Source organism: Nothobranchius furzeri, chromosome 10, assembly GCF_043380555.1.
Source record: "Nothobranchius furzeri strain GRZ-AD chromosome 10, NfurGRZ-RIMD1, whole genome shotgun sequence".
In the NCBI taxonomy this organism is placed as follows: domain Eukaryota; kingdom Metazoa; phylum Chordata; class Actinopteri; order Cyprinodontiformes; family Nothobranchiidae; genus Nothobranchius; species Nothobranchius furzeri.
In genome coordinates, this window is record NC_091750.1 from 40,113,826 (window position 1) to 40,138,819 (window position 24,994).

Here is a 24,994-nt window from a genome sequence, read left to right on the forward strand (position 1 = left end):
GGGGATCGGACCGCCAAGGCCACCCGATCCACACTGCACCGGACCCTTCATGTTCCTCCTGCGGGTGGTGGGTCCACAGTTGGATGAGCCCATGTATCTGGTTCGGGCTGGGCCTCATGGGCGAAGGCCTGGCCACCAGGCGCTCGCTCATGGGCCCCAACCCTAGGCCTGGCTCCAGGGTGGGACCCCGGTAACCCTCTGGGCCGGGTACTCAGACTCTTTGTTTTTACGTCCATTAAGATCTTCTTTATTTTTTAAATCAGCCTGGGACATGTCTAGAGTCTGGCAAAATATCACATTTTATGCTTTTTTTAGTTTTTGTATAGCAGCAGATTTAAAATTTACCACCCTCTTGTGCCTGTTATGGACAAAAACGTCCCATTGACTTCAATGCAAACCACAGTTTTTGATCCTGTATCATCAAAATGAAAAACCTTCCTGTTTTCAACAGCCTTTGCATAAATGTTCTTATGCTTCACCTTCTGCGCTGTAGCTGCTCACCCTTTAACTTAACCTTTTATGTGTTTGTTGACTCTGAAATTCATGTCTACATTTCTTTGTGTGATTTACTGTGTTCTCTCTCTAATAGCCGTTGTTTGAAACGTGCTATAAAAATAAGGCTGCCTTGCCTAAACCGTTATTTAATCAATTTTGTGATAACCATTATTTATCTTACTAACAGGATAAATAACCGCTATTTATTTAACTAATAGGATTAATAACGTTATTTAATCAACTATTAAGATAAATAACATTATTTAATTAACTATTATGACAAATAATGTTATTTAATTAACTATTGTGATAAATAATTGTTATTTAATCAACTATTATGACAAATAACGTTATTTAATTAACTAAGATCATAAATAACCATTATTTTATTAACTATTATGATAAATAACCATTATTTAATTATCTAAGATGATAACCATTATTTACTTATCTAAGATAAATACTGTATTTTTCGGACTATAAGTCACACTTCTTTTCGTAGCCTGCTTGGTCCTGCGACTTATATACCAAAGTGACTTATATACCAAAGTGACTTATATACCAAATCATGTATAACGCGCTGCTGCGGGCCGGCTCCGGCCCAGGAACTAGCTCCCCTGTCCCGCTGGGAGGGTTTCAAACACCGCCATCACCTGCTGGAGACCATGGCGCGCTGCTGCACCCTGTTTATTCTGTTATTGTTACCGGTACTTGTCTTGCAATGTGAAACGCTTGGTCTCAGATTTTGTAAGAAAAATAATAAAATTTCCCCCCAAAATGTGACTTATACATGTTTTTTTCTTCTTCATTATACATTTTATGGCTGGTGCGACTTATACTTCGGAAAGTATGGTAACCATTATTTAATTAACTAAGATGATAAATAACCAGCTGTTTCTGCTCTGAACTCTAAACTCGAAGCTGCCGGACCTGGACTCGTACATGAGCTGATGATGGACGGCCGAGACTTCGGGGCTCGGCCCAGAGAAACTCCTCCAGCTGGCCCGGGGCCCTCGGCGGTACCCTCCCCCTTACAGTCCAGCTGCAGGGTGTGCTCCTGGCCCGGGACGGAGATGGACTTTGCTGTACTTGGAGGTCTGTGAGGAAAAAGACAAACAGGATTTATCAGCCTGGAACTGGTCTGGTTGTGTTTAGCTTGGCTGGGATACGACTCAGGAAGGAATGAGTCACCGTGGCAACAAAAGGCTCAGCAATGATGAAACCAGTCCATCAATAAAACAAAGATAAACTTGGGAGGGACGTTGTTTCGCCCCCCTCAGGAGAACTTACGTTTTAAAACACGGATCTCCAGAGAGGAGAGTCATCCCGATGATCACCTTCAGGGAGGAATAAAAAACCGCTGTTAGTGAAAAGTTAGGGTCACGTTCAAAACCACTGTTTATTTTTATTGCTGTGAAACAGCAGCTTTCCTCCGTCTCTGCATCGTTTTTCCAAACAAAACACCTGAATATGCCCCGTTAGCTCACCGACATCTGAGCTGCAGCTGGAAAAAACTAAAGTGAAGTCTTCCAGTTCAATTGCACGTGACTGTTGGTTGGCTCTGAGCTCCAGCAGAGCTGGTGGTCTGTTGGGGGCGCTCTCGAGCTCCTCAGCAAACAGCAAAGTGCTGCAGAAGATTTCCACACAGATGATGTTTAATAATAATCATCTGTTAACTTTTGTAAAACAAACGTGTGGATGTATTTATTTGGTCAAACTGAGATGAATTGTCTCTTAACCGAGGGAAATATCCACCAAAGCTCAAAAACACCTAATTACAGAATTTATAATTGCCATAGCTAGACCCCTCTGATTTAACTATACTGGTAAACAGGGGCCAGCTTCAGACATTAAGATATTACAGAGTTCCAGCTGCTTCTGCCTGTTGTCATCAGAGGTGAAGCATTAAACCAAAAACACCTCCAACTAAAGAGTCTGCTCTGTTTTCAGAGTCTTGGCCCAGGTTTTAGAAAACCTCTCTGGCTGACACCAACCAGAGAAAAGGGTCGATGAGGTTGCTCTGCTCCTTCCCGCTCTGATAACACAACATGCCACCCAGCTCCTGATGCAATCTACTGTCATCTCCCGCCTCGATTACTGCAACGCCCCTCTAACTGGTCTTCCAGCCTGGACCATCAGACCTCTTCAAATGGTCCAGAATGCAGCAGCACGTCTGGTCTTCAATCATCCTAAAAGAGCACATATCACCCCTCTGGTTATTGAACTCCACTGGCTACCGCTAGCTGCAAGCATCAAATTCAAATAGCTAACACTAGCATACAAAGTCCTGGATGGTACGGCTCCCATCTACCTGAATCCTCTTGCAAAGGCTTACGTCTCGGCCCGGCCGCTCCGGTCAGCAATGGATCATCGGCTAGCCGTACCTACACCACGCTCAGGACAATCCAGGCTCTTCACGTATCGTTCCACAGATGTGGAATGACCTACCAAGCACTACCAGAACAGCGGCTTCCTTGTTGATTTTCAGGAAACTCCTAAAGACCGTGCTCTTCAGAGAACATCTTCTAAACTAGCACCCTCCCAGCACCCGTCCCCCTCTCTACTGTCCACTCCATGTTCACTTCCCTCTAGGATTCATCATGCTGCCTCACTGCCACCTAGGTTCAGTGTTTGTAGTTAGTCTCAAGGGCAGCCTGCTGCTTCATTATCACCTGTAAGTCTCTTTGGACAAAAGCCTCTGCTAATACATAAACACACAAACACACATAAATATGTCTCCTTACCTTCAGGATGGAGTTGTCCTGCCGGGTGTTTTTGGTGTCGTAACCTTCCAGCAGACAACAGCGGACGGTGGAGCCAGAACCAGCAAACTCCGCCATGTTGAGGTCAGTGAAGCCCAGCTGAGGGTGAAGAGCAGCGGGTTAATTCTGGAGGCCTTTTTTACTTTAGGCTCACATGGAGAAAAAGAGTCTCCAGTGATTCCCAGCATTTAGAGCAGCCTCACCCTTTCATCTTTTAGAATATGACAGGGTGCAAAAACCACATGGCTGCTTTTAAACAGGTCGCTCCGGACCATTTTAGAGGAGAGTTCTGGTAATGGAGAAGAGACGCGATTGGACCACCTACTGGGAGGCTGTTTCAAATGACTGGTTAGAAAACATCAACAAGTCTCTGGAGGTTTGATCTCAGACCAAATCCTTTAAGGATAGCAGTTATATATATATATATATATATATATATATATATATCTTTGAACATGAGTCTTTTTGGACAGCATCTAAATATTAATTCTCATTTCCAAACATTTCACAGTTTTGAAGCCTGATCACACTCAGATTTCCTGCTCAAGCACAAACACCCTAGCCTGAACCAGACCAAATTCTTGCTTTGCAAAGTTTGGTCTAGGAACGCTCCACTGGAACCTCCGCAGCCCCTAGCAGAATTCTAGAGGGGTTTCAAATAGCCTGTAAAAATGGTAAATGGCCTGTGTTTGATAAAGAGCCTTCTAGAGTACTGGACCCCCCCCCCCCTCCAAGGTGCTTTACAACCATGTGTGTGTGTGTGTGTGTGTGTGTGTGTGTGTGCGCGTGCGTGTGTGTGCGTGCGCCTGCTCTGTCTTCTTGATATCCAGTGAGTCATGGTGGATGGCTGCTTATACTGAGCATGTGTGAGTACGTGTGTGTGCGTGTGTGTGTGTGTGTGTGCGTGTGTGTGTGTCTGCTCTGTCTTCTCCATCTCCAGTGAGTCGTGGAGGATGGCTGCTTATACTGAGCATGTGTGAGTACGTGTGTGTGTGTGTGTGTGTGTGCGTGTGTGTGTGTGTGTGTGTGTGTGTGTGTGTGTGTGTGCGTGTGTGTGTGTGTGTGCGTGTGTGTGTGTGTGTGTGCGTGTGTGTGTGTGTGTGTGTGTGCGTGTGTGTGTGTGTCTGCTCTGTCTTCTCCATCCCCAGTGAGTCGTGGAGGATGGCTGCTTATACTGAGCCAGGATTCTCTGGAGGTTTCTTCCTGTTAAAAGGGAGTTTTCCTCTCCACTGTCGCTTTATGCTTGCTTAGTATGAGGATTGCTGTAAAGTCACTGACACTAGTCAGTGACTTGATGCAACCTGCTGGGTTCCTTATATAGGAAACATTATTTCTGATTGGCTTAATGAACTGACCTGAATTGGAATGTTTATTATGTGAAGTGCCTTGAGACGACTCTTGTCGTGATTTGACGCTATATAAATAAACTTGAATTGAATTGAAAAGCGTCTGCACGTCGGCACCGCTGCTTTTCTACCGGCTTCGGTACAAAAGAGGGTCCACGAGGACCGCAGCATTCTGGATCTGATTGGAGGCTTCCCCTGGGTATGTAGACCGACAGAAGGCGTTTCATGTGTGTTATAAATCTCCTACTAAAGTTTAGAGCGAAACATTGACTCCCACTCAGAACTAACTGCTTCTCCGGATCCGCTGGTTCTGAATAACATTCCACACACATCATCATTCATCACGCCTCACTCAACCTCAGTCCATCGGTACACAGAGTGTTAAAGTTAGTCTTGTTTAAATTGTGTAGAAATAAATTTCTTAACCATTTTAAACCTGGCTCTCTCTCTTTCCTTGGAGTTAATACGAAGTGTCGCTTAATCCCTGCTATAAAAAGTTCAGATCTTCTGGTTAAACTAGTCAAAGATCCACCAGATTGATATTTCATATTTCTATGGAATCTCACATTTTATGGTTCATAAAGTAAGATGTAAAAGACTCATTCTTTACACAGTAGAATGAGCTCTGTGAAAACCTGACTGTAAGCAATCATAAATGTCATCAAGAGCAGCTGTGAGCTGTTTAGCCACAACCTTTTCCAAGATCTTGGAGACGAAACGGAAGTTTAGAGATGGGTGGGTGAGCTACGACGTAGCTACAGCTACCCTGGGGCGCTCTGACAGAGGCAAACTGATAACGGTACTGTGAATGGTCCACAATGATGGGCCAATCGCAGTGCTCTATTCGTTTGGTGGGCGGGTTGATGCGACGGAGTTGAACAAGATGGCGACAGCTCATTTAAAACAGCTTTTCCATCAGTTTTGGAGTATTAGTACTTGGGATTTATTAGAATCAGGAGCAGATAGATGTGTTTAAGATCTTTATTTAGAATAAGGATGTACTTCTGTCTGCTTCAACAGCGGACCGTTTCCTCCCACATCCGTTGCAGTGAGTACGTCACGTTGTTCATTGTCCAGTAGCATGCGGAGATCGTTTGAAAGACAACGGTAGAACCCGCCCCACGACCGAGAGCCGTCGATGGAGCGTTGCCAGACTAAGTTATATATTCATTTAGTCGGCCTTACCAGGCTACAAACGCCTTTTAACTCTGATTTATTGTGACCCACATGAGAACTGGTGATGCTTCGTTTCTATAAATTCTCTCCTGTCAGGGTCATTTGAACCAGGAATGTGACGCTGCTTTTTCCAAACTCCCCCCACCTCTGAAGTGCAGGTCAGGAGTGTCTGAATTCCAGAGCAGCCTTAAACAACACGGATAAGACTCTCGGCTACGGGCGTTTAACCCGAAGCTTCCTCACCGGGTGGAAATGGCCTTTTGTGTCAAACACACTCTGGATGTTATTTTTAACCCGAAGATCTTCCAGGTTCCCCTTTTCCTCAGAGGAGTTTTCGTTTATATAGGTGTGCATTTAAGGAAACCAACTTCTAAGGAGGGAAGTGGCATAAAATCAACTCAAGGAAATCTAAATGGAGAACGGGTAAAAACAGAGGAAGTGGTTCCTGTCGGGCGACAGCGTCCACAGATCAGACTAAATTAGTGTTCATGAGGAGTTTGACCTCAGATTCGTGAGGCGTGACTCATCAGTTACGGTCAGAAAGGAATTCCCGACCGGGGAACGCTCTGGTTTAAATCCAGCTGGAAGGCTGCTGGCTGAAGAGAAATGCCAGCACATGTTATGGTGTTTATGTGACACAAGCTCACCTATAACACGTTCTGTGTTTATCGATATGAGGCCAAGAGGAAGAGACCACTGCTTACCTTTGTGTACGCTTTTCCTCCTTTGAGCTCCTGCAGGGAAAACAGGAAGACATGAATGCACTTGTAACTCATGCTGATGACACAGATCCAATCAACTCAGAACCAGATGGACGGATGGAGGAGACGATCAACGGTCTGTCGTGAACCGGTCAGATGTAGGAATATAGTGGGAATTTTACAGTGAGAAAATCCCAAATGTCACTTCGGGAGGAAGGTTATATCGAGAGATATTTCATATCCAGCTGGCTGTGGGGATGGCCAGTTTTTCTCCTCTCTAAACAAAAAGGAAGGAGGGACTTAGCTAACGTTTCAAATCTAAATTTAAATATTTGAGCGATTCCAGGAAAATCTGACAGTTAGTCCAAGTAGTGCTCCCTGCTAGAGGGCCTGATCACGGTGTCCAGGTCTGAGGTAATGCTCAGATGTTCTGATGGGAATCTTTTGGATTAATTTTGTTACCTCCACCATGTTCTCTGTGCGTTTGAAATGTCTGCACACCTGCACGCGTCGGGGTAATTCCAGTCCGTCAAAAGCACCAACAGCCTCTAGATTTTCTCAGAAAACAAATATGGAAACATCTAGTTAACGCGATCCCTGCCTACGTTTAACTTTTTTGCCTTGTGAAGAAGTTGCGAAGCTGTAGGAAAACTATTAAACTTGAGCAACATCAGAGCGGAGGCGCACAGCGCCGTTCACTCCGCGACTGTAAAAATGATCATATCCTTTCCTTACTTTTTCAACATTGTTTGCTTAATTCAGTCCAAAGGTTAACGACAACAATCCGCTGAAACAGATCCTGAATCAGTTTTCTGAAATGTTCAAACATGTTTTAACGGAGACACAAACGTTTGTTGTATCGAAGTAAATCAGTTGGTCCCTTCCGAGGACGAGAGTGGCTGTGTAATCTAAGATGTGGCGTTCAATGACCAGATGAAGCGGCGTTTTTTACGACGCTCCGCGAGACAACAAAGACCCGCTAATTAGATCTGTGGGGGAATTTCTGCGTTTTTTTCCCAGAGTCTGGAGTTTAGCAACAGCTGTGGGGGAATTTTGCCATGTTTTCCGGTGTCAGGACTTGGATATGAAACGCGATAGCTGCTTATACAACTCTTCTAATTTTACTAATGCCGGTTGTGTGGACAATATTTACGGATTTTATTTTCTACTGAGTTACAACAAATCAGTGTGAGTTCAGCTCAGCTCCTTCACCAGGCCGTTCGGAGTACCTGCCCCATGGTGTTCAGAATGTTCCTGAAAACGGCCGTTTGGCCAGCCTGGTCAGGTGGAGAAAGGCGCATTTCAGGAGGTTCCCGTAAATCTACCTTGAAGTTCTGGTAGTGGAAACATGGCTAATGAGTAATAACAAAACCAACTTTGGGGGGGAACTTCTCCTACCTTCCTGACTGACACTCTGCAGACGGATGGATCCAGGACTCCCGTGTGGGGGTTGGCGCTCATTTTGGACACAAAGCTAAACCTTTTCCTCCAGCGGACACAGTGCTCCCGAACTTCCTCTCTGTAAGACAATAAAACCGACACAAAGATGATGACATCTGCTTTTTATACGTGATTTTACCATTTCGAAAGTCAAAACTCTAACATAGATGTGCACTTGTCACTTTGCATTTGAGGCTTTATAACGGGACATTGTCCATGTGTCCTATTGTGTCATGGCTGTCTTAACAGGCTCATGACTGGTGAGTCTAACTCAGAACCAAGTCCACCATGTGACCGAGTTGCTTTTTCCACACGCGTCAAAAAGGTCACACAGCTTATGAGAAAACATCAATTTCAGGTAATGGCACAGGAGTTAAGTGCTCGCCCCGTAATCGGAAGGTTGCCGGTTCGAGCCCCGCTCAGTCTGTCGCTGCTTTTGTGTCCTTGGGCAAAACACTTAACCCACCTTACCTGCTGGTGGTGGTCAGAGGGACCGGTGGCACCAGTGCTCGACAGCCTCGCCTCTGTCAGTGCGCCCCAGGGCAGCTGTGGCTACATCGTAGCTCAGCCCACCAGCGTGTGAATGGGTGAATGACTGGTTGTGTTGTAAAGCGCCTTGGGGGGTTTCAGGACTCTTGAAGGCGCTCTATCAAATACAGGCCATATACCATTTAGTTAGGAGAGAAAGCTAGCTCGGGTCTGGTCTGCCCACTAGACTCAGTTGAAGACAGGGTTGGGCATCGTTTGATTTTGAACGATTCCGATTCCAATTCCTTGTTTCGATTCCGGTTCCTATCGATTCTGATTCTTTCAGACATGACATGTTTTACATGATCTAGCAAACCACGGGCCCTACTTGATGAGATGATCTCAACTTCGTGGGGGGGGGGGGGGGACTCGTGCTGCACACAGACAGCTGGTGTGATCAGCTCTGAAAAGCGTTGATCACAATTTGCAGATCAAGTTTATTTTTCACGGAGATTGGCCATTGATTCCTCTTCCGGTCGGCATTCTAGGAATCGAAACTAGGAATCGGAATAAAAATCTTTGAACGATTCTGGGAAAAATGAACTGTTGGAACCGGTTCCAATCGATGCTCGATGCCCAACCCTAGGAGATGGCAGTGTTTCCCCTACAAAGTATCAGGCATGGTGCTGTGCCACACCTGAAATTCTAGCGCAACGGCTATGAACGGATGGAGAGAGATGGGTCTGAAGCTGCTATGGAGAGTTTCTGCTCTTTAAATAACAATAGATAAGCTTGACTCTCCCCTTTTATAGTCAGAATTGCCAAAGGCCCTTGGATGAGAAAAGAAACACCTTCAAGAATCCAAAGAAGTCCAGTTGGCTTCATTTGAACACTATTGGATTACCATGACCTGTGTAGTGTACCAAAAGGCTGGTATTTTACATAAAAAATGACCAGAAATAAACTTAAGTAACGTACCAGTGGTCAAGTTTTCAGTAACAAATTGGCCAGAAAGTAAGCTTTCATTTGCAGACACAAACACACCCTCTGTCTGACCTCCAAATCCAGAAAGTTCTGCCCCAGTTCTTGTTACTAGCCAAAGAAGCCATAACGTCTTTGCTCAAGGCCTCATGCGAGACTCCTGCATTCCTCACTATGAATAAAGGTCAAACTCCTCAAAGTTCCTTCGTGACTTTACAACTTATAAGTTGAAATAATCAAATGTGTTGAATGAACAAGATGTGTAATCAAATGTTTGAAAAATCAGTGCTTTAATCAATATCTATACTCATACACATTATAACAAGATAATTATTAATGTTTAACATTCACTTCACATAAGTTTTAAAACATTCTCATTCACACAAAGAGTTAACATCTTTGTATCTTAGTGACTTTTGAGATATATTTTGGTAAAGCCCTCAAACGTCTCAAATTCTGATTTGCCTAATTTATCAACAATGTGTTTTAATAAAACAGGAATCACATCCCGATTAATTCAGTTTCCAGCTGACTCCCAACTCGGCCCAATGGGGGGGAAAAGCCTTTTGAAATCGTCTTCTCTTTTGACCTCAAGTCAAAGCCTCGCTGCAACGCTGCGGCTGATATCAGACACAACGGCTCTTCTACGAGCCAACAAACAGCCTTAGACGCAAACAAGCAGCTTTTGGTCGCGACCTGGAGAGATCTCAGACTAGACGGGTCCTATCTTAGCTTATCTACTGGTTCCTGATACCGAGAGGTATCAGTGTAGTGTCCATCACGACCTCTTGACCCCCTGGATCGCATGAGAATCTCCACAGAAAGGGTGCGTAGACTTGGTAAAGATTGCACTGGATGGTTTCATACAGCCAAATTATTTTACAACCCAGTCTCCACAAACTCTCTCAGATACTTAAGAAAGGTTTTGCTAAAACATCTAGCTCACATTCCATCATTCCACACATCACAGTAAATCCCTTCATATCCATTACATTACATCTCATTATTCATATCTTGTCATGTATAATCATTAGTTTAGGGAAATAGAAAAAAATTCATTTTTATAAACGATATACCTGACCGTCTGAATTAATGTGTGTGTTTATGGTCCCTGAATAAGTAACTATAATCTTCTGATTAAATATTCAAAGATCAATCAGGAATTACCACATCTTATTGATCATGTTGATAAATATGTAACCACTCCTTAATACTACACTTTTAATTTCCAGACACAAACTGCGTCACACATCCATCTGTCTGGCATCCAAACTAGAAACGCACGGATCTACGACCTTGCAACACAACAAGGGAGCCATAATAGGTGCTGGAAGACGAGGCTTTCTGCACTTTCACTCTGAATAAAGTTCCTTCTCCTTGAATCATAAAGGACCTTACAACTTTATAGGACAAAAAGTTCATCTTCCTTGATTATATCGATCTACAAAGTTAACCCGCTGACGTTCAGGAACATCCTCTCCTGACCCGACGTCACTGACGGAACAGGCTCAAACCAGTCGGTTTATCAAAGCCCCTGACCTGACTTGACCCGACCGGGTCGAGCTGCTGTTTGTGCTTCTTCTGCAGCCAGGGTGAGAGATAACATCCCATAATGTCTCACTGCCGACATGCGAGGGTCTGACATGTTTACATATCGATCTTCTCGCCGAGGTTCACTTCATCTTCCTCAGTCTAATGAAACTGCTGTGTTTAGTTTTCTGGCATTGGACCAAGGAAACAGACACACACACCACCAGGAAAGTCAAAGTCCTTTATGCAGATGTTGTCAGACGGTTGCTCTCGGATCAGGTTCCGTTCCTCACCTCCAACGTTGTCCTGAAGCTGTTTTTTATGTCGGAAGTCTTTCTCTGACGTTTGTCCTTTTTAACTTATCTGACTTTTTAGCTGCTACTTTTCCTCCCTCCAGGGTCATTTATCAACAGGAAACAGGTTTTACTCGCTTGGCAGAAGTTGGAAATAATGTTTGATTTTTAAAGGCATTTTCCTGAAAAGAGGCTTTTATTTTGGTAAAGTTCTCCAGCGTGATGACTGGGCAGCCTGCAGCTTAACACATGAAGAGACGCAATGAGAGGTTTTGTGATGGTCTGCAGTTGCAGGAGGTTTTCGTGTGATCTGATCTCCCATCAGCTCCGTTTGTTTAACCTGAGCAGTAATCTGTGTCCTGGTGTCTGCACACTTCCAGTCGGTGATTATAACCTTAGTGAGAAATGCAAACACATCCATTAAAGGCTTCGTTTAGCTGTGTTTGTAGGCGCTGCTGGAACAGAGAAGCGCCCACCTCTAGCTACGTTTGGTCAACTCTCAGATGGAAGCATGGTGTAGTGAGATAGACCTGCTGAGGTTCAAATGGAGTATCAGGATGGAGATTACTTTGATGTAGCTGTTGGGACCAGATAGGTCTGGTCTGCTGATGCTGCTGGTGGTGTTCTGGACCACTCAGTAGCACCTGAACCTGGTTTTAACACCACATCCTACCAGAGTCTTGTTGCTGACCCATCTTCTGATGCTACTTCCAGCAGCATCATGCACCATGTCACAAAGCTCAGATCATCTCCAACTGGTTTCAAGAACATGGCCATGAGTTCACTGGACTCCAGCGGCCTCCCCAGTCACCAGATCTAATAACAGACGTGTCTCATTTTTCTGTGACGTTGCATCTTAAAGCAGATTCTTTGATGTTGTTTTTGCTGCTCGTTCTACTTCTGCGGTTCATCTCCAGGTTGAACGCAACATTGAAGATTTAAAGGGCGACGTGGGGAGAAGCAGGACTCCCTACAGGGTCTTTTACTGCTCACAGCCGAGGCTGAAGCCAGGAGTGGGAATGACCGATCTGATCAGACCCAGATTCACTCCCAGCTCCCCGGCATTGAAGCAGAGATGTAAAGATGGCAGGTAAGGTTAGAAACAGCAGCAGGTTTATAAACATGTCTGCAGCTGAGCGAGCCTCTCCTCCTCCTCGGTGCTTATGGCAGCTTGTCTGTGGATTTTTGTGTGAGGTTTCCATGGAGCCTGAACAAAGCCATCTGGACTGAGGAATGTGGTTTGGGCGCGCTCCACATTACACTCTGGAGGACCCAAAGCGTGGGGTTCCTGATAAGAGCTGCTCTTGTTTCCAGGGATAGGCAGATGTCCTCCCAAATATTTTCACCTCCCTCCGCCAGAACGTTGTTTACAGCTTAAGACGGGCTAAAGTTTATTTATGTGTTCCTATAAATGAGTTTCTTTGATACAAATAGCTGATTTCCAGCAGAAACCAGCTTAAACAGATGAACAATAATCACACATCTTCAGTCGTTTTCTCTTGGAGAGCCTAAAAGACAAGTTTAGCTGCTGCTTCTTAGCAAAAAGAAAGAACTGATTTTGTTTTCTTCCTCTGTGCTGCCGAGCCGTTAGACTGACTTTTCCTAAAGAATCATAAACATGGGAAAAATGTTTCCAAAATTTCCTGTCAATGCAGCTTCTTCTAACACCTCAGAGTCTCAGCTCAGCGGTTGAGCCGGGCGTACACTGTGCGACTTTTTCACTTTTTTGAGCCGATTCTCCACTCGTGCGAGAATCCACAAGAGCGGGGCGAGTTTTGCGCTGAGTGTCGTGTAATATACAGGGGGTGGTCGGAGGGACCGGTGGCGCCTGTGCTCGGCAGCCTCGCCTCTGTCAGTGCGCCCCAAGGCAGCTGTGGCTACATTGTAGCTCATCACCATCAGTGTGTGAATGGATGAATGATACACTGTAGTGTAAAGAGCTTTGGAGTCCTTACTCTGAGAGGCGCTATACAAGTGCGGGTCATTTATTTTATCATTTAAAACAAAACTCTAGAAAATGGAGAGAACATGGCGCTCTACACACCAGGAGGAGTCCTCCTTCTCCTGGAAAAATAGTTTAGAGGAGATGCAGGAAGATGAGAGACTGACAGGACAGGAAAATAGTTACATAAAAACAATAAAATAAAATGAAAGTAAGATGTAGGTAGATTTATCTCCACTACACCTTTTATAAAACAGTAAGTTTTACACATGCAACATTTATACATTTGATACGATTCTGATCACCTTCAAAACTCAACTCACACACCCAGGGCCGTTTCAAGGCATTCTGGGGGCCATGGCAAAACAGAACAGATCTAAGTTATATTCATCCATCCATTTTCATCCACTTATCCGGAGTCGGGTCGCAGGGGCAGTAGCCTAAGGTGAGAGGCCCAGACTTCCCTCACCCCAGCCGCTTGGACCAGCTCCTCCGGGGGAATCCCAAGGCGTTCCCTGGCCAGGTGAGACACATAGTCCCTCCAGCGTGTCCTGAGTCTACCTTTAGGTCTCCTCCTGGTTGGATGTGCCTGGAAAACCTCACCAGAGAGGCGTCCAGGATGCACCCTGACCAGAAGCCCGAGCAACCTCAACTGGCTCCTTTCAATGCGGAGGAGCAGCGGGTCTACTCCAAGCCCCTCCTGAATGACCGAGCTTCTCACCCTATCTCTAAGGGAGAGTACAGCCACCCTGCAGAGAAATCTCATTTCGGCCGCTTGTATTCGCGATCTCGTTCTTTCGGTCACTACCCAAAGCTCATGGCCATAGGGGAGGGTAGGAACGTAGATCGACCGGTAAATCGAGAGCTTTGCCTTCTGACTCAGCTCTCTCTTCACCACGACAGACCGGTACAACGCCCGCATCACTGCAGATGCAGCACCAATCCGCCTAACGATCTCACGCTCCAGTTTTCCCTCACTCATGAACAAGACCCCGAGATACTTAAACTCCTCCACTTGGGACAGGACCTCATCCCTGACCCGGAGAAGGCATTCTACCCTTTTCCGAGTCAAGACCATGGCTTTTGTTGCTCCAGAGTCTCAAACTGAGAACTTTTTAAGTTCTCCGATGTGATCACTGAGGAAGAGAAGCGGTTGACTGGTGAGGCAGGAAGAACCTTGGGAAGGAGAGAGAATTTGTGAGGAGAAATAGACAAGCTGCTCCTCAACAGCTGTTTCCTGTTTTCATCCGACTTTTCCAGTCGTTAGCGCTTCAGAGGGATGTTAGGGAAGGTGAGTGGGTGTTTTTATTCAGCTGTTATCCAAGCAGGTAATCACAACAAACTTCTTCCACAGAGCTTCCCCGTGCATTTCTACTAACTGTTAGTTAAATAGATGATGAGCCAGGCGCTTTAAATCACAAACCGGTGCATTAATGTCTCAGTAGTACTAATAATAATAATAATTTTAAGTGAAAGGACCGAATGGGTTCCAGAACAACTTCTAGTTTACACATTCAGTCCATGTAGCTCCATTTTTAAAATTATTATAAAGTGTTTCCCTAAAGGCTCAATATTGATAATCCATATTTTTATGGAATCTTACATTTTATTGAATATCTTTATATTATTTTGACAATTTATTAAAAGTAACCTCCTACATATGATTACAGTTATGGAGTTAAACAGGTGTTCAATAAAACCCAGCCTTGTCAAAACTACTCATTAAATTTGTACTTTTAAAAGGGTGTGTGTGTGTGTGTCTCCACTGTCGCTGTATGCTTTCTTAGTATGAGGATTGCTGTAAAGACTCTGACACTAGTCAGTGACTCGATGCAACCTGTTGGGTTCCTTATATGGGAAACTTTTTACTGACTGACTTAATGACCTGACCTGGATTGTAATGTTTACTGTGTGAAGGTCCTCGAGACGACTCTTGTCGTGGTTTGGCCACATAGAACTGAACCGAAATGTCTACGGCAGTCACGGATGAGTTTCCTCCTGCAGATTCCTGCAAGTGGTGCTCGCTGCAGAACCACAAAGGCGGAGCTGCACCAGAGTCAGCCCCGCCCATTCCATCAGAGTCAGTCCAATTCCTTCCAGTTGTCAGACTTGATAGCATTCTGGAACCAAAGAGGGTGTTATAGCTAATATCATCTAAAATGCAAGATTGAGGACGGAGTTGAGAAGTTAATTGAACAGTATTTGTAAAGGTTCCATATATGTTATATTGTCATTTCCTCATAAGAAACACGCCAAAGCCATTTTTGGCCTCATTCTTGCATTTTCCTCCCATCACAGCTTCAATTTGGTCTCCTCCCCCAAAGCGGGTCTGGTCTTGGTTCTCAAATCTGGATATTCTGTGAATTTTCTGACAAATTATTTCTGAAATGACTTCTACTGAGACACCGCCGGAAAAACCACACATCCCATCTACAAAGACACACTGGATGGCACAATTACATGTAACGCCACCTGCTTTATATCAGATATATCGGTGAAGTGGTTATGGAGTCAGAGTAACATGCAGTTTTGCGCAGGTTCGCCTCCCGGTAGCGGTATTATATAGGTAGTTTAAAACCCTTTCTCTTCTTTTCTAGCTACACTTGCCAGTACTATGTTTACAACGATTTACTGGTATACCGTTTACAATATAATGACTAATGTGTTTTTTATTTATTCGTTTATTTAGCCAGTGTGAGTCCATTTGTGAGCAGAGTTTCAACTAAAATGCTGTTTAGGAACGACCAAATTCAAAGAACTTTTAGAGACATAAATATTTAGCAGAAAATAAACATTACAACTAAAATATAAACAAATGAAATGTTTCAGCTGGCTAAATAGATTGCTGCCGACCCCACCGAGAGTCAAACCAGCATCAGCTGAGGGGAAAGCAAAACTTAAGTCAAACGACCTTACCACTGGCCTACCAGAACCTACACGATAGCCTAAAATGCTGTTGTACGCCACTTTTGTTGGAGCGGCTGTGGGCAGATATTTGCTAAAAGAAACCTTTTCATTTTAGGATATATTCAGGCTTTGTCATGTGGCAAGTTATATTCATCTTGTTTAATTGGAGCATAGAACATAGCATTAACAATTGTAAACTAGTAACAGCCGTAATTCATGTGGGTCAGGTTAGTTTGTGATAAAGTTGAAAAACAAAAACAGAAGGAGTCAGTGGGCTAGGCAGACTTTGCGTGAATGGGCGGGGCTGACTCTGGTGCAGCTCCGCCTCTGTAGTTCTGCAGCGAGCACCCTCTCGATTCCTGGGCCGCGTCTCATTTTATCCTCTGTGATTAATAATTCATTAGAAATGTAAGAACTTTGTAAGGAGATGAACCTGAATAAAAATTAAACAACTTGTCTCAGTTTTTTTGTGATTGGCTCATTTGAGCAGGCCAGATAAAAACTGCCTCCATCATGTTGGAAGTACCAATTCAGTCCAATTCCAAGTGAAAACCTGCAGATATTCTCACAACTATGTCTTCAACTAGTCATAGCTGAGTGAGATATTAACGTTAACTAGATGTGTTAGTGGTTTTAGTTTGTACTGCTAAGATTGGAAAGGTTAAGTTTGAAATGAGTCATTATTTAGATTCAGACTTGATGACAGATTCGATCTGTCTGAGGCTGACGGGTCAATCCCAGCTGAACTTCCTCCACATGACCTTACGATGCAACGTGGTTCACAACATGGGACCATTTTGCTTTGATACTTCTGGTTCACATATTTATCATGAAGACTGAATAACATTCAAAGAAACTTGATGGAAAAAGGACATTTATGCCACATGGACTTAATGTGGAACCCAATCGGCCCCCTCGCTTTAAATTATTATTAGTCCTAGAGCTACTGAGACATAAATCCTCTATAATTTACATAAATCGAGTCATGTACTTTTACTTTGTACAAGTCTCTGTTTTAAGAAAACTAGAGATGATGTTAGTGGTATCTGTGACTCATAGCTGTGACTGTTCATCACTTTGGACGGGATGCTTGATGCTTACAGCTCCGGTGGTGAAGACGTTCCCCAAAAATAAGAATAAGTTATAACCTAATGGTCAGAACCACGGGGTCAAATCATTTCCTGCCAGAAGACGCTGCAGAGGTGAAATGTGATGTCTGTGCTTCTGCAAAGCTTCTTCCTGGTGCGACGTTCAGAACACTCAAGTTCTCAGTCTTTAGATGTTGCTGATGGGAAAAGCATGAATGTGTTTCTGTACAGCAGCAGAGGCATCAGAGGTGGGCGACACCGAATATCACAACGACACGGTCACGTTTGCAGCACGTGACCTGCTGCACTTTCAGCCAGATTCTTGGAAAGAGCTTTCATGCAAGGCAGCGAGGTCTGATGGACAAACGGTTAGCCTGCCCCCCCCCACACACACACACACACACACAGTGTTCCGACCCACAACAAGACGAGGCTCCGCACAAAGGCCGCGTTTGTCCGATCCGTGATGTAACCCCAACCTCAGCGGCGGAGCCTCCCTGTGCCGTCACCGGCTGCTCTGAGGGCACCTTGTTTTCAGACCAGAGATGATAACGGAGATGAGATTATATAACCCTCAGAGGCCTCTGACATCACCGAGCGGAGTGCTGGTTTGTTATGTCCCACCAGATTCATTGTTAGTTGGATAAATAAACACTTAATCCTCCGTGTGTGTGTGTGTGTGGGGGGGGGGGGGGGCTGCGGCTGCAGGATATGATAACGTAATGTTAATGTCAGACAGCAGATGTATGCATCAAGGGCAGAGGAGAATCCCTTTGGGACGCCGATATCGAGATAAGGCTCGTTTTTGTCTGTCCCCCAGCGTCCGCTGTCCTGAGTTAGAAACCTACGGTTAGATTTTCCATCCATCTCCTCACACATGTGGCCCGTTCCCACTGGAAGCTGCTGCAGAGGGCTAGGGTTGGGAGGTTCCAACAGCAGCGCCCGACACAAAAGTCACAAGAACTAGAAAAATGTAGACCACAACTACAGAAGATCATAATAAAAGCGGGGGAAAGGAAAGAGTGATCACTGGATAACGACAAAGAACCACAACAATAGGAAGCTGCTGCGGTTTTTGGTGCAGGAAAAATAAATGATGAGAAAAGTTAGAATTTAGAAATAAACACAATGAAATGATAATATAGGGGGATGATAATTAGAGAAGCAGCTACTTCATACAAGTCAGTGTAGCTACAGGTCAGAGCGGGTCAGTTCAGGCGCAAACACAACACTGGGTCATGTGACAGGAACTAAGCAGCTGGAGTGGGCGGGTCTACGATTGTTGTTCATGAGACCGACCGCAGAGGGGGAGAGGTTCTGGTCCGAATGGATCGGAGCCTCCTGCCGGATGGGAGCGAGTCGAAGAGACTGTCCAGGGTGAGACGGGTCAGTTGTGATCCGGCCCGCATGCCTCAGTGTCCTGGAGGTGTACCGGTCCTGTGTGGAGGGGAGTCTGCAGCCAATGACCTTCTCGGCAGAGCGTACAACCCGCTGCAGCTTCTTCTCGTCCCTGGTGGTAGCGCCAGAGTAGCACACGGTGATGGAACAGGTGAGGGTGACTTGATGACTGCGGTGTAGAACTGCCTCATGGGAACTCGCCTGTCAGTGCGCCCCAGGGCAGCAGTGGCTACGATGTAGCTGATCACCACCAGGGTGTGAATGAGCGAATGACTGATTGTGTTGTAAGGAGCCTTGGGTGTTCCAAGACTCTAGAAGGTGCTATATCAAATACAGGCCATTTTTTAAAGCCATCGTGCCTTCTCCCGGTGAATCAAGCCTCGTGCTTTAGGATCACCAGAGTTCTTCCTTTTATTTTGTAAAGATAAAACCAGGCGTTCATCATTAACTGCAGGTCTCAGCTTGCTCCAGAAAACAGAACATGACAGCTGAGCTCCTCCTCACGAGAAGGTCCTGATGTGTGCGTTACATGCCTCTGCAGGAGCAGGTTTATGCACATGAAACACTCCCACCTGTGTATCTGCTGGCTCCAGCAGCCTGCCTGAACATGAGGAAAATCCTCAGAAAAGAGGAACAGCCTGGCATCTGAGAACAAACTCAAACGTCTTTCTTCCTCTTCTTCTTACGAACCTGAACATGGAGCTGCTTTAAGTTTCACCAGAAACCAGAGCTGGAAAATAAGAGCCTCCCTATAATTCAGAGAAACCCTCTCCTGCCAATAAAACACGCAAAACGCCCCTTGTTTTTCACACAACAGGGTTATTTTAGACCACCCCTGTGCTCTGGGACCAGTCAGAAAAGAGTCACTCAAATCTGTCCTGAGGATTTTCTGTGGCATGAAGAGAAAAATGTGTACAAGCTTTTAATCAAACCACAAAACTTCGATCAGTCGAGGCAAGATCCCTCTGAGGCTTTCAAAATGTGCAGAATCACTGAATGATGCTGGAAATGACTCGTTTCTAAACACATTCAGCAGGTCACACCTTCTCAGTGGCCTAGTGCCCTGGGACTGGGAGATTGGGGTTCAAATTATGGCCATGCGACCTGACGATGAAAGATGATGATCTACCAAAGCTCCGAGCAACCGTCTAACTGTGTACCATCACCTGTGCCATTATTTCTGGACATGTCTACTGACACCAGTGATGTAGAAAGACATTTTTTCTCAGCCGAGCCATGCTATTTGCTAGGCTGCTTCTGTCAACACAGTGATCAACCCACAGTGATGCAGGGGACTGTTCTGTTCTGGTCCTGCTGGACCTGACTGCAGCCTTTGACACTGTCGACCATCACCTGCTACTGGAGAGGCTGAGAGATTAGGTAGGCCAATCAGAGTCTGCTCTAGAGTGCTCCTTCTCTGTGGCCGTCTCAAAGTTTAGGTCTTCCACCACCTCCCTCACCCATGGTGTCCCACAAAGCTCTGTGCTGGGGTCTCTACTCTTCCTCCTCTATCTGCTTCCTGATTATCATGTCAGTTCTCTTGTTCGCTCTTCCTTCTTCCATCTCAGGAACATTGCTAAGAAGAGTCCCATTCTGTCCCGCTCTGAACTTGAGACAGTTCTCCACAATTTCATCTTCTCACGCTTAGACTACTGCAACTCTCTTTTCACGTGTCTGAGCAAAACCTCCCTGAACCGTCTATAGGTTAGGGTTATGGTCCAGTAGCAACAGTATAATGGTATCCCCGGCATCTGTTGCTAAAAACACACTCACTCAACACCTTTAACAGTAGTCTCAGTACTATGCCTCGCTGGTTGAGATGAATATTTCAACGATCTGTAATGGATAAAATTGATTTCTTATTTATTTGACCCATACAAACTTACAGTGGGGCCAGGAGAAGCCGGGTTTTATGGCAGCCATAAAAGTTTTTCTTTTAGCTACAGTTTGAGAGTTCAGCTTCAAAGAGCAGGAGAATTATTTACACCCCCGTCTCTTGTTAGCACAGCCCCAAGGTATGGGTCCAGATAATGAAATAAAACCCTTTTGGTTGAATCATGGACTTGTAACCTAGAATATATTATTTATCCTTTACCTGGCACCTTCTACCTAATATGGTAGGAACAACAGAGACCGATGGGCATCAGGGAGAAGATATGTTTTGCCAAACAAAACACTTAAACATCAGATTTAATTTTCATCTCCACAGTTTAGCGATATTATTTAGAAAGAATATACAAAGAAAAACACAAGAAATATCTATATATGTACAAAAATAGTGCACACTCTAATGTTCAAACTATTTGGTAATCAGAATAACCACCATTTGACAGCTTCTTATTTGAAGATGTGAAATTTCACATCTTCAGCATTTAGATTCAGTTCAGTGTTTACTTACAGTCCAACAAAAACAGCAAGGATAGACCCGAGTTCCTCTGGTGTGAATAGACTACATTCTGTTATAAACTGAGCAGCTCCAACCGCACCAGAAGGTGGGCACTGCAGGTCTTTGTTTCTCCACATCTAGTATCAGCAGCTTGCTGGTTCGACATCGGTATGACACGCTTGTCCAAAAAAAGTCCTTACATCCAGTTCCACACTCGGGTTCACGTCCAGTCATCTGTGGATCCTTAAACCTGGGACCCGGGGCCTGGACGGTTCTCACTTGGGCATTAGCTCACGTCACGAAGAGTCTCTCGAATCACACCCCTCTTCGGATTGCCGCGACCAACGCTGGAAGATGCAGTCAACTGAACGCCGTTTTGCTCACGTATACGAGTATGTTCACTCAATATGGATGCCGCCATATTTCTGACGCGTCAGAATCTCGTGGGATTCCGGTAACTTCGCGAGACTCCCGTGTTGAAATGAAGACTATAATAAATTCTGAAAAAGGAAATACCAAAACACTAGCAAATAAATCCTAAGATGGAAAACCAGTAAATTCCAAAAAATCCCAAAATAAAACAACTTCTAAAACCATGGGCTGAATCACAACACGAGTTACAGACCACTTTGTCTCGAAAAGAAATTCCACAACAGATCATAATAAAACAGCATTATTGAACTTTACTTTTGAAATCAGTCTAAATGTACGATTTTTATGAAGCACAGAGCAAGAGCCCACATGAGGGATGAACTGAAAACGGGGTTCACCTGACGGCCTGTTTTGGTGATTTAGCCGTTTCCGCATTGAACTGAAAATGCACTTTTGGTTCATTTTAGGCCAAAAATCTTCAATGGACACATTTTCAGAGCATCTCTAGTTTTAGAGGTTTTCAAAGAACTGTAAAAATCTGGTCTAAAATACATTGGAACTATCAAAGTCTGGGTGACGCTTGTTTCCTTCTACGGGAGCCTGTGAGGACAAAATGCATTTACCAATTTATAACAAAACGGTTACAAACCTTTCAAAACGTTGTTGTTTTACACGTTTACTTCTTTGCTATCCCCACTGATAACAAGGAGTATCATGTACTTACTATTATGCTGACAAAGGAGTCGGGCCCACTTTTCAAAACATCCATCAAACGAGACGGAGAACGCAAGCTTGTGATTGGTCAGGGTGGCGCTTTTGTCAACAGCACCGCCATTATGCCCTCAAAAACAAAGATATTGTAATGATCCATAAGGGGCCACTGTTCCATTGGTGCCGTCTCTAACACCTCTTTTATAAGACACACCATGCCGGCGAATCAGCGTAATATTACCGCAATGCTATGTCTATAAAACGCGCCATGGCGGCATGGCGTTGCGCGAATTTTGTGGCAATCGTTCCGCCTTGCTTGGTAGTAATATTGCTGTAATGGTCTGTCGTATGCTCCCTGGCGCAACAGAGGCAGATGTCATGATGACGTGGGGAGTTATTGCTGAGCTCCGGCTGGCAAATTTATTGAAAATGAAAGTAAACACAGGCAATAAGGTTTGCTTTTTGAACAAAATCAGGTGAGATGGCAAACTGGAGCACTGCAACGCTCCACGAGCCTCTCTGTTAGAGCTGAAGCTCAGATCACCAGAGACTGCACAGGGACTGATGGGGACAGACACCTTTAAGAGCTGCTTGTTAAAAAAAAAAACGTAACGATAATGGCTTCAGTCGCAATAAAAAGCAAGTTATGTCCAAGATAAACGGAAGTCTGCGGCAGTGCAGAGACCGCCCCCATACCCCCTTTATGCCGCCATCACCTAATCTTTTATAAAATTGCCACGATTGCGCCACATTACCGCCACGGTCTGATCTTATAAACAACCTTTATCCTCCCCAGGGAGCCGCGGTAAATCCCGTTTGGCAAACGCTATGGTCCTGTAAAAACAGCTTAAGAGACCTGTTCTTGGTTGGGGTGGGACTTGTTTGTGGGCTGCTTGGTGTTGAAGAAGTTAATGGAGCTGTAACTCCAGCCGTTTTCTAACAAGCTAATAAATTCCTGTCTGGTGATTTTGAGTCAACGCTACAATATCCAGCGGCAGACACGGAGCAGATTGAAGAATATCTCGTGGAAAAACTCTAAAAAATATTAAAGTTTATTCTCCCATGACTGGAGAAGTGAAAAGATAAGCAGCAAGCGTGTTATTTGTGGATAGAAACGAAACGTGGGTTTGAGGTGGTGAACACATGAAGAGGTGGAGGAGAATGACGGACAAATATGTCCAAGTTAAAAAGTCTCTGAAATACATAAACACAATTAAATGCACTATCTTGGACCGGATATCCCAGATCAGCACTACGCCCTCTGCTGTCCTGGCGGGGAATAGCTTTGAAACTTCCCCAGGAGACGGAGAAGTAGGCATGTCTCTCCATTGTGGAGCTGACGCAGAAGCATAAACCAAGCTTAACCCAAACTGTCTGTTTGGGACATAGAAAGGCTACTTAACTGGCACCACCCTGCCTTTAAATATGACTGAGAGACAAACACGCCTCCATTTAGCAACCAGAGCTGCAGAAGGTCAAGAAGATGGAATACTATAATCCAACCCAGTTCAACAAACGTTTCAGAGGAAATAATGAAAGATGATCAAGCACACAGATGCACATAGTTATGTGAGAAAAGCTTTGAGAAATGGTGGTGGCACAGGAGTTAAGCGCTCGCCCGTAATCAAAAGGTTGCAGGTTCGAGCCCCGCTCAGTCTGCTGTTGTGTCCATGGGCAAGACACTTAAGCCCCCTTGCCCACTGGTGGTGTTCAGAGCGACCGGTAGCCTCGCCTCTGTCAGCGTTGTGGCTATATCGTAGCTCATCACCAGTGTTTGAAGGTCTAATCGCGTTGTAAAGCGCCTTGGGGGGTTGCAGAACTCCATTAAATAAATGTATAATTTAAACATTAATAATAAAGTAGCTTTAGGTTAATCAATTTTATGGAAAACTGAGTCTTTAAGAGGCTTTTGCCTAAAAATATGCTTTGTAAATGTTTTATAATTTATTGTCATTAAACTTATTCAGAGAAAAAACACATTTTAAACCCATCAAAATGAGAAGTACACGTGTATCCCTGTAGTAAACCACAGGAAGAGGTTTTCTGTTCACGTTTTCATTTTTCTGCGTGTTTTGGGCGCTTTTACCTTGTGGAAGTAGCGACGAAATCCCCGTCGAGCAGCCGAAGCTTGCAGAACAACACCCCGTTGACAAAAGGCACCGCGGTGAGCTCCTCCAGGGTCAGATGGGTCTGGAACTTAAATTTCTTCTTTTTCACGAAGAAGGCCATTATTTCACCTTCTAACCAACGCTGTTCAACACCAGACCCGTCGACGCTAAAACTCAAGTCGTGACCGCTGGAGACGCTTTAGCTCGAGTTTTCACGCGAACTTCGCTTCTTCTTCAGAAGTGATTCAGCGCTGAAATCTGAAAACAAATCAATTAAGTTAGTCGGTAAACAGCGGGAACGAACGAGAGAAACTGTGAAACTAACAGTTTTCAGAGTGACAAAAGTCTCACCTTGACACATGTTTCTTGCGACCCTCAGCAACTAATGTTCAATAACATAAAGTGTCCGAAAAGACCCTTAAAGTCTTTTTAACAGCCGAGAGGTGGAACTTTGCTGTTAGCAGCGTTAAGCTAGCTCTTGTAGTCCGGTGACTTCCGACCGAATCCTTTCAGAATAAAGGCACATATTGAAAATTCAATCATCAAACATATTTTCAGATTTATGTAGAGGATGACATAAGGACTGCATTACCCATGATTCCCAGGGAGGCTGAGAGTAACCGTTAGATGAGTTATAATGGCACTGCAGCAAGGAAAAGAGGAGAAAAGAAAGCTGAGGTTTTTAACGGCTAAGAATAAACGAGGGAGCCAGGTTGAGTGGATCGCCTACTGGCCACATGCAGCTCTTAGAGAGTGTGAATGCACCGGGAGTTGGCAAACTCCCAAAAGCAGCTGTTTCTACGTCCCAGTTCCCGGTTATTCAATTCCATTCCAGTTTATTAATATAGTGTGACAGTGTGAGCGTCCTGTCACAGTGTCCCGATTGATCA

General features: G+C 44.7%; 1 protein-coding gene across 2 annotated transcripts in view; it reads right to left on the reverse strand.

The window, feature by feature from the left end:
* LOC107386045 (early estrogen-induced gene 1 protein) overlaps nt 1-24,743 on the reverse strand; it is a 40,067-nt gene extending 15,324 nt beyond the window's left edge. Inside the window, exons 1-8 of one of the 2 annotated variants that reach the window (XM_015960214.3) lie at nt 24,697-24,743; nt 24,456-24,610; nt 24,083-24,362; nt 7,879-7,999; nt 6,484-6,513; nt 3,240-3,356; nt 1,786-1,832; nt 1,438-1,592 (exon numbers count right to left, since the gene is read on the reverse strand). In XM_015960214.3, the coding sequence (XP_015815700.1) occupies nt 1,438-1,592; nt 1,786-1,832; nt 3,240-3,356; nt 6,484-6,513; nt 7,879-7,999; nt 24,083-24,225 (613 nt within the window). In that variant the 5' untranslated portion in view covers nt 24,226-24,362; nt 24,456-24,610; nt 24,697-24,743. Of the gene's footprint in view, nt 1-1,425; nt 1,593-1,785; nt 1,833-3,239; nt 3,357-6,483; nt 6,514-7,878; nt 8,000-24,082; nt 24,363-24,455; nt 24,611-24,696 lie in introns of both variants that reach the window. The other variant, XM_015960213.3, reaches the window with a different exon arrangement.
* Nucleotides 24,744-24,994: the final 251 nt, after the last annotated feature.